Raw genomic sequence first — 9,583 nt, 5'->3', positions numbered from 1 at the left:
CTTCCTTCCCGGCCTTTGATAAAACCTGACTTTCCAACCGTTGATTCGTTTTCTAATCATAATCTCCAGGTATTCGAACACTTCCCTTTTATTTCTACCTATTAGCGATGGTAGACCAAGGTATTTGTCCGGATTGGAAACAACACCCACACCCAGACATGCACCAATAAGTGAGCAAGTCTCTGTCGATACATTTCTGCTGAAATGGAGGGAAGATTTAGACAAATTTATTTTCTGCCCCGAAGCTTGCTCATAATGTTGAAGACACTGTTTGATTATATTACATTCCTCCAAGTTTGCCCTAAAAACAAGTAACTATCGTCAGCAAAAAACAAGTGAGTAATTGCCGGAGCCTATGCGAATGCTACCCCTTGCTTCCAGAGCAGATAATGAAGCCCTTCCAACGAACAACCAACGGAGCTGAAGGCGGTGCGTGCGGGAAAGAGGATGACTAACAAGCATTCTCAATGGCTCGAAACTTATTGTGGAGTTGAGGCATGAAACGGTGCTAGACGACTTGGCGAAGGCTTAAATCTAATAAGCGTACCAAATATATTTGATCATTCAGAGTTTATGTGAATACCATTACCTAAAATCTAAAGCTGAATACATCATCGTAACTGAATTTGTTCAAAAAATTTGGTTGACTCTCTGAATTTTAAAGTGTGTTTATAAACCGATAACTTGCTTAAAATATAATCAATCAATCAATCCCTCAATTGCAAAGAAATAAACTATATGTAGAAAGTGTGTTGCATATATATTGAAAAGTCAAACGAATTGACACGTACGTGACATATTGAAACAAAAAAAAGTGGGTTAATTATTATTTTTCAGCATAAAAGTCATAACTTTGTAAATGACGTAATAATATTGTTCATCGTGAGGAAGAGTTGTTACAAATAGAACAAAAAAAAACATAAAAAATAATGCTCAAGTAATAAGAGATATTAGATTTTCCTACACGTCAGTCCAATTTTGATGCATAGCTTGCGTGTGCATTCGTTTGACTTTTTTAAATTGCGTACAACATAATTTTTGTATGTATTTTTTTTACAATTTAATAATTAATTATATTTTAAATAAATTGATATAGTTATCGAGACATTTTAAACAAGTTGAAGGAGTTATATTAAAACTTTCGAAGTTAACACGAGTGATATATTAAGCCTAAAATCCAAGTGAAAGTGTTCAATGGGTACAACATTGGAGTATTTTATTTTTATACAAACCTAAAATCAATAATTGGAATTTATGGATACGGGAAAAGAAAAAGAAAAAAAGGAAAAAGGAAAAATAACGGAGGAATCGGGTGTTCGGCAAACAGGCACAGCAGGAAAAGCATAATTTCCTCCGTCTGCAAAATGAAGAAAAAGAGCGAAACTTAACCTTCTCTGAATCTTCGGTATCCGCCATGAAACCCAATCTTATTACCTCCAATTCCATTCATGCTTCCACTTCTCTAACTCATACATATCCAATTCCATTTCCTCGACCTTCAAAATCACTCTCATATCATTCCATTTCGTTACCTCTCCATCTATTCAACCCTTGTCGTTGTACTCCTATTTGCTTTTCTAAGCCCACCAAGCAATCTAATTCCATCAACGAAGTATTGTCAGATTCCTACGTCGAATCGGACGGGCGTTCGAATGGAACTCTTGGCGAAGAGGATTTAGAGAGGAATTTGAATATGCAAGTGGGGAATCAAATTGTCCCCTCGTTTATTCAGCCGTTCACTAAGTTTAGCTCGACTGATCAAGCTTTCTTTCTCTTGTCATTTATTGCTTGCACGGTATATCAATTTCTTAATTTCTTTTCGGCTGTGACATATTTCTCTAAATTGTGATGCAGATATAAATTCTCAAATTACAGTTTATTTTGTTAAATCATTCTCTTTTGCTTCAAATATTTGGAGAAGAAATTGTTGTGTGCAAATTTAGTATCTTGGTGAACTGGGAATTTATACTGATTTAGTGATATTGTCTCTTGGGTTTTAGATTAAGGCCTTAATGTATTGTTAGTAAACAAAATATAAACTTCCTCTTTCATGTGCTAATTTAGGTCATAGCAAAATTGAAGTTCATGTTGTTATTAAATATCAAGAACTAGCAATGTGTATTGTTGTTCATTGACCGGAGTGCTATTGGTTTATGGAGTTATAATGTTATGATACTTGATGAGATTATGAAATAGATAGTACGTTCTTCCAATGAAATTCATTTGTCATATGCCTGTTATTAGTATTCTATTTGTTTTTAGACTGATCTGTAGTGGGAAAGCTTTGTTCTTGTACTTTGGCTTATGAATTTGTTGATGATGAGTTCCTTTGACCTGAGTCTAATTGCTGATTAAAGTGAGTTGCATGCAGACTTCTGTAGCATTTACAAGCCTTGTCATTGCTGCCATCCCAACACTCAATGTAAGTCCTATTTCATCATACACTCTGTTATGGAAATCCTAAATACATAGTTATTAAAGGCACGCCCCGGCTAAGGCTCCAGCCTTAGCGCCTTGTTCAGTCAGGCGCGCGACTTGGCTACCTTAGGGTAATTTAGGGTGTTTTAGGGCTGAGGGTATTTTAGGGTTTTGATGGTGTTTTAGGGTTTTTTAAGTTCAGAAAATAAAAGAAAAAGAGAGACAGACAAAGATCGAAATTTTTTACTACACATATCGCAACAGACATTATGCCTTAGTAGTTAACTAGAACTTAACTCATGCATTTTATGGTTTTATTGTTGGTATTTGACTATTTGTGACTAGTATTATGAATTTATGATTTTTTTTTGGTGCGCCTCGAGTCGCTCGGGCGCGCGCCTTGCGCCAAGGCTCCAGGACCCCCTTGCGCCTTAGTGCGCCTTGCACCTTTAATAACTATGCCTAAATAAATCGTTAAGATCAAGTTTAGCATTTGGAAACATTATCAATTTGATTTTCACATTATAGATTATAGCATTACTTTTAGCTGCAATTGATTCGGGGATTAAATTGTATCTTTTGCCCACCAATAAGCTTTTCCTGTTTTAGTGAGGAACTTATGCAAACCTTAAGTATGGTCATTCACTCCCTGATGTCGAACAGCTATTTCTAGCTTCAGCTTCCTTTTACTGTGAGAGCATTATGCTGTGATCACATAGATTGTTCATTATATTCTCCCTAATCTCTATCTGTTGACATCTACCTTGGCCCAATGTATGTCAAGGGAGAAAGTCTCGATTTTCATTACAAGCATACATATGCTAATAAGTTCTGTAAACATTTTCTTTTAGGATTAAATGCCAAATTGTCCAATAAAGTAAGGAAAAACTAAAGCGCAACCCAGTCCAAAATTTGATAATTTTGGGTTCATGAGACCCTCTCTTTGGGCGCACGGTGCATTGATGTTGGCTTCTTTTTACTATGTGGAGCAATTTGTCCACAGTTTCCTACTTCATAGGGCAGTTTCATATTTAATCCATTTACTTTTTGGAATTATGGGGTTGCTCTTATTCATATTTGAATGTATATTCCTATCTATTATGATTTTTATTGTGTCAGATAGAGCTGCAGTTCTTCTGGAGAAGTAGTACATAGATCTTTCTATGAATGGACTAATGAGGGTTATCTGTTTTTTTTTTTCCTTAAATATTAATTCTTGCTTATCTATTTTCTCCGGTTTGTTAGGCTATGAGGAGAGCTGCAACATCTCTTTCAAAGTTAGCAGATACTGCACGTGAGGAACTCCCAAGTACAATGGCTTCCATTAGGCTTTCCGGCATGGAAATTAGTGATCTCACGTTGGAACTAAGTGATTTGAGGTGCTGATCCAATCCATCTTTACTTATTTTATCATTAATTTTACTAGTTCACTCTGCCTCTTCCCATGGATCTCTTTCATCTCTTGGAAACTTTGCTTTGAATGCTTTTAACTACCTAGTGCATTTTCATGCTAGTCTACAACAACAACAACAACAAAGCCTTAGTCGCGAAATGATTCGGGGTCGGCTAACATGAACCATCATATAAAACCGTGAAAATCAAGTCGTGTCAGCGACACAGATTCGCTCCCTCCACTCCGTCCTATCCACTACCATATTTTCCTCAATTCCCAATAAACTCATATCACTCTCGGTCACCCTCCTCCAAGTTTGCTTAGGTCTTCCCCTACCCCTCACCACTACATCCCTTTGCCACTCTTCGGTTCTCCTAACCGGCGCATCAAGCGCTCTACGTCTCACATGGCCAAACCACCTTAGTCGGTTTTCTCTCATTTTATTCTCAATAGATGTGACCCCTACTTTTGTCCTAATTATTTCATTACGCACCCGGTCCTTTCTCGTGTGACCACACATCCATCTCAACATACGCATCTCCGCCACCGACATCTTATGGATGTGGCAGTGTTTCACTGCCCAACACTCCGTACCATATAACAATGCTGGTCTAATTGCCGTCCGGTAGAATTTTCCCTTCAATCTATTAGGCATGCCGGGGTCACAAAGGAAACCCGTAGCACTCTTCCACTTCGACCAACCAGCTTTAATCCTATGAGCAACATCTCCATCTACTTCTCCATCCGTTTGGATAATAGATCCTAAATACCGGAAGCAATCCGAGGCCTGAACAACTCTCCCATCTAGGGTGATTGTCCCTGCCTCCCTACTCCTACGGCCGCTAAACTTACACTCCAAATATTCTGTCTTACTTCGACTCAACTTAAAGCCTCTAGATTCTAGAGTTTGCCTCCATAGTTCCAACTTCATCTCCACTCCTTCTTTCGTCTCATCAACCAACACAATATCATCTGCAAACAGCATGCACCATGGTATACCATCTTGAAGTGAACTTGTTAGTTCATCCATAACGATGACAAAAAGAAATGGGCTTAGTGCGGAACCTTGATGCACTCCAATCGTAATAGGAAACTCTTCAGTCTTCCCAACACTAGTACGTACACTCGTGCATACTTCCTCATACATGTCCTTTATGATGTCAATATATTTCCGCGAAATGCATTTCCTTATCAAGGCCCACCAAAGTACTTCCCTTGATACCTTATCATATGCTTTCTCCAAGTCAATGAAAACCATATGCAAGTCTTTCTTCTTATTTCGATAGTGCTCCATTAATTGTCTCATTAGATGGATGGCTTCCATAGTTGATCTTCCCGGCATAAAGCCAAACTGGTTTTCCGAGATCTTCACCGTCCTCCTTAGCCTTTGTTCAATCACTCGCTCCCAAAGTTTCATAGTGTGACTCATTAATTTGATTCCCCGATAGTTGGCACAATCTTGGACATCGCCTTTGTTCTTATACAAAGGGATTAAGGTACTTTTCCTCCATTCCGATGGCATCTTATTGTTTCTCCAAATTTTGTTGAAGAACGTCGTCAACCATTCGATTCCTCTTTCTCCCAAACATCTCCAAATCTCAATAGGGATGCCATCAGGTCCTACTGCTTTCTTCAACTTCATCTTACTTAATGCCATTTTGACTTCACCCTTTTGAATTCTCCGCAGGCATTCATGATTTATCATATCGTGATGGATACTTATATCTCCAACATCTTGTTGGCGATCTCCATTAAATAAGTCATCAAAATAGGACCTCCATCGTTCCTTGATATCCTTATCTCCAACTAGGACTTTCTGGTCCACATCCTTCACACATTTAACTTTTTCGAGATCTCGCGTCTTCCTATCTCTCATCCGAGCAATTCTATATATGTCTCTTTCCCCTTCTTTCGTATCCAATCTTGTATACAGATCCCGATTCACCTTTGCTCTAGCATCTCGTATGACCTTCTTTACTTCCCTTTTAGCCTCTTTGTATTTTTCGTAGTTCTCGTCACTCCTACATTTCCCCAATAGTTTATAGGATTCTCTCTTACTCTTTACTGCTTGTCGTACTTCTTCTGTCCACCAAGATGTGTCCTTACCCGGTGGCATGCTACCTTTAGATTCCCCTAGAACTTCCTTCGCTACTTCCCTTATACTATGCTCCATCTTATTCCATATCGAATCTATATCTGAATCCATATTGCAAGTCCAAATATCTTTTTTGGTCATCTCATCCACAAATTTTTGTTGATTCTCCCCTTGCAATTTCCACCACTTAATCTTAGTCTCTACTTGAGGTGTTTGTTTTCTTATACATTTCCTACTTCGAAAATCTAGCACCACTACTCTATGTTGGGTTGTCGTACTCTCACCAGGGATCACCTTACAATCAATATAACTCTTTCTCCAAGCACTCTTTACTAAGAAGAAGTCAATTTGGCTCGCATTACCGCCACTCCGATAAGTCACTAAGTGGGATGTTCTCTTCATAAACCATGTGTTCATGATACTAGTCTCTCGAACAAAAATGAATGCCCATTTGAAAGGAGACTACTGTGTACCACTTAGTAGGGAAAATTTTGGAAGTTTCTTTGTTTTAAGCAAGCTTGGATCTTTCTTAGTATATTCATGCACTAGACGAGTCCGCCTTTTGTTACCATTAAAAGCAAAAAAGATACTTCTAGTCTTCTACTACCTTGTTACAATTCTAGGTCCTGATAAGAGTTATTTCAAACTCAATAATTTCAAGGCTGTAAGTACTTAAAAGTCATTTACATTTATTTGCTTACTTTTTTTGGATACAATAGTATGAAATATCTATATTGATAAGCAGCCAGGAGATAGCTGATGGAGTCAAAAAATCAGCTCAGGCTGTACAAGCAGCAGAAGCTGGTGTTCGGCAGATTGGTGCACTTGCCCATCAACACACCATCTGTAAGCTTTGATTTCCTTCAACTCTAAAATTTTGTTTTCACCCTTTACCAGGTCTGATTCTTATGGGATAAAGGATCATTGTATCCTTAAATTTGGCTAGCAGAGTTAAATAGGACAAAATGAATTTTGCGTATTAATTTGGTCCACAACTTGGTATTCTTTTATCAAATTGTTCTGAAAATGACACGTATCAACATAAGAAATGATAAGCGATGTTTATTTTGGACATATTTGATCTTGAATGCTAAGTTTAAGATCAAATTCTTATGGCTGTTTATGTTTAATGTAGCAATGATTCAAGAGAGGGCAAGTTTGCCCATCATCTCACTGCGGCCTGTGGTTGCAGGCGCTGCGAAGAAGACGTCGAATGCTGTTGGTCAAGCCACGAAGAACTTGATGAATATGATATCAAGAGGGGAATTAAGAACGGAAAATGAGGATAGTGATGGTATTGAAAGGGTGGATATTTAAGAGGTTCATTTCCTGTTTAAATAATTGCTGCTTGCTTGTACATAATATTTGAGAGCTGCCATCTTATTTATTTGCTTTGTGGATATTGTAAATGCTCATATATCATTTTTTTTGTTCCACTTATCTAGGGTGAGCAAAACCGAACCGAAAATCAAAAACCAAAAAATCAAACTGAACTTATTTATATTTCAGTTTGGTTTGTATTTTCATGTACTTTGGTTTTTGGTTCGTTTAAGCCAAAACAAAATTGAACTGAATTCAATTCACCATCTTAGGAGCGGTCTTTTGCTAAAAAATTGGCAGGACAAGGTTTGCGTCCAATATACCATTGTGGTGGGACCTCTTCCCGGACCCTCTTTTAGCGGGGACGCGGGCAGCCCTTTTATTATGATTGTCAAAATATTGTAGTATTATTATGATGTAAAAGGACATGAGTACTATTATGGTTGTAAAAGGACCTAAATAACTAATTTATTATTTAATGTTATTAAAATTGTAAAATGATATCAGTATTATTATGGTTGTAATATTTAATTGATATAAGCATTAGGTAGCATGGGTAGAAGTGAATAAATTAAATGTATTATTATTAAAATCAGAATATAAAATTAACATAATTTGCTATGTATTTAGAAATATCATGGTTGTCAAAATATAATTTTAGTATTATTATGATTTGTAAAAGGAGATTATTATTATTAAAAAAAATGATTTGTAAAAGGAGATTATTATTATTATTATTATTATTATTTAGTAGGGTTAACTTCAAATGAATGCTCCGTGGTTTCATGTTTTTACAGATTAGTATTTGCGGTTTCATGTTTTTACAGATCGATACTTGTGGTTCTTTTTGTTACAAATCGATTTCCAAAAAACATGAAACCACAGGGAATTGATCCGCCCTTATACAACATGTGAAATAAAATCTACTGTCTTCAAGAGTCTAGGACCAAATGGTTCCAATCTGCATTTTTATAAGAGATTTTGGGACATTGTCGTAACCATGTTACTACATTGTGTTTACATTGATTGAATTCATGCCACTTTCCTAATGACATTAATGATACTAATATTGTGATATTATTTAGAAAATTGTTTTGAAAATGCTTGTAAATGTGCTCTCCACTATTATTTCTCATGCTCAAAGTGCTTTCCTTACGAGATGTTTAATTACGGATAATGTGATGTTGGATTTTGAATTGAATCATTAGTTGTAGGAAAAGGCATAAGGAAAGCGTGGGATATGTTCTTTGAAGATAGACATGCCAAAGCGCACAATCGTGTTGAGTGGAAATTTTACTGTATACGATGTGCTTTTAGAATGGCTCGATCACTTGGTGATGAAATGTGTTTCAAAAGTAAATTACTTTATCACTACTAGTAGGCATTCTATTAGACCTATTAAACTGTAATGAGGGCTCCATCAAGGTAACCCTATCTCTCTATACTTGTTCCTTATTTGTGCGGAGAGACTCTTTGCTTCTTTATCTAAGCTTGAGGGAAGAGGATTGATTCATGGTTGTAGTATGGCTAAGAATACTCTACCTATTACTCATATTTTTTTCACCGAGGATACCTACTTATTTTTTTAAGGCTACTAGCATTGAAGGGGAAGTTGTGAAAGATTGCTTGCTCCAATATTCTGAGGCGTCAGATCAACAAATTAATTTTGATAAGTTGTCAATTTCTTTTAGTAGAAATTACCCACCTACTTTGATCGACAATAATAAGTTTTATAATTTTCAATATATAAAGGAGCGGGTTCGAGCTCGAATTTACAGATGGAAATCAAATCTCCTTTTATGGGCCGACAAGGAAATTCTAATCAAGTCATTCAAGTAATTTCATCCTATGCTATAGAGTTTATTTTTTGATTCCGGAGTTGCTTTGTGCCGAGATTGAAAGAATTATGAATTTCTTTTGGTGGAGTTTCTTAGTGATAATCAACGAGGTATTCGATGGAAATCATGGAATCGGTTGTATGTCTTCCTAAGTGTTGAGGGATGTGTTTTTGGAAACTATATCATTTTAATATGGCTCTTTTGGCAGAGCAGGGATAGAGACTTCTCAGTAACCCGAATTCTCTCATTGCTAAAGTTTATACAACTCGCTACTATCCCAACACTGATTTTCTAGGGGATGAGTTGAAGAGTAATCCCAATTTTCTCTGGCGTAGCATAATGGCGGCCTAAGATCTTTTTAGATGAGGAGCTCGGTTTAGTTGGAAATTGTGTTAATATTTGAGTTTGGGGCGAAGCTTGGCTCCATCATGTTGATTTTTCCTTTGTAGAAAGTGACATTTCCCATAATAATGAGTTTTTTTTTTACTATCTTTGATCTTTTTAGTAGCTATGGATGTT

The 9,583-nt window shown here is 36.7% G+C and overlaps 1 protein-coding gene across 3 annotated transcripts; it reads left to right on the top strand.

Moving 5' to 3' along the window:
• The first annotated feature begins 1,273 nt into the window (after window positions 1–1,273).
• On the top strand, window positions 1,274–7,727 carry LOC136206056 (uncharacterized). Of its 3 annotated transcripts, XM_065996969.1 has the most exons (6): window positions 1,275–1,795; window positions 2,372–2,422; window positions 3,664–3,797; window positions 6,652–6,752; window positions 7,042–7,226; window positions 7,527–7,727. In XM_065996969.1, exons 1-5 carry the CDS (start codon window positions 1,415–1,417, stop codon window positions 7,221–7,223), a joined length of 849 nt encoding a protein of 282 aa, XP_065853041.1. In that variant the 5' UTR covers window positions 1,275–1,414; the 3' UTR covers window positions 7,224–7,226; window positions 7,527–7,727. The 3 variants fall into 3 exon arrangements, with proteins under 3 accessions (XP_065853042.1, XP_065853041.1, XP_065853040.1); XM_065996970.1 differs by lacking the exon at window positions 7,527–7,727 and having other exon boundaries at window positions 1,274–1,795; window positions 7,099–7,346; XM_065996968.1 differs by lacking the exon at window positions 7,527–7,727 and having other exon boundaries at window positions 1,276–1,795; window positions 7,042–7,346.
• The last annotated feature ends 1,856 nt before the right edge of the window (window positions 7,728–9,583 follow it).

This window comes from Euphorbia lathyris, chromosome 9, assembly GCF_963576675.1.
Source record: "Euphorbia lathyris chromosome 9, ddEupLath1.1, whole genome shotgun sequence".
Lineage (NCBI taxonomy): Eukaryota > Viridiplantae > Streptophyta > Magnoliopsida > Malpighiales > Euphorbiaceae > Euphorbia > Euphorbia lathyris.
This window is presented reverse-complemented; position numbering and strand designations above follow the sequence as displayed.

Coding starts and splice junctions, on each gene's coding strand:
- LOC136206056 (XM_065996969.1), top strand. CDS start 1,415: ATGAAACCCAATCTTATTACCTCCAATTCCATTCATGCTTCCACTTCT. Junction 1,796..2,371: donor TGTCATTTATTGCTTGCACG/GTATATCAATTT, acceptor AGTTGCATGCAG/ACTTCTGTAGCATTTACAAG. Junction 6,753..7,041: donor TGCCCATCAACACACCATCT/GTAAGCTTTGAT, acceptor TGTTTAATGTAG/CAATGATTCAAGAGAGGGCA.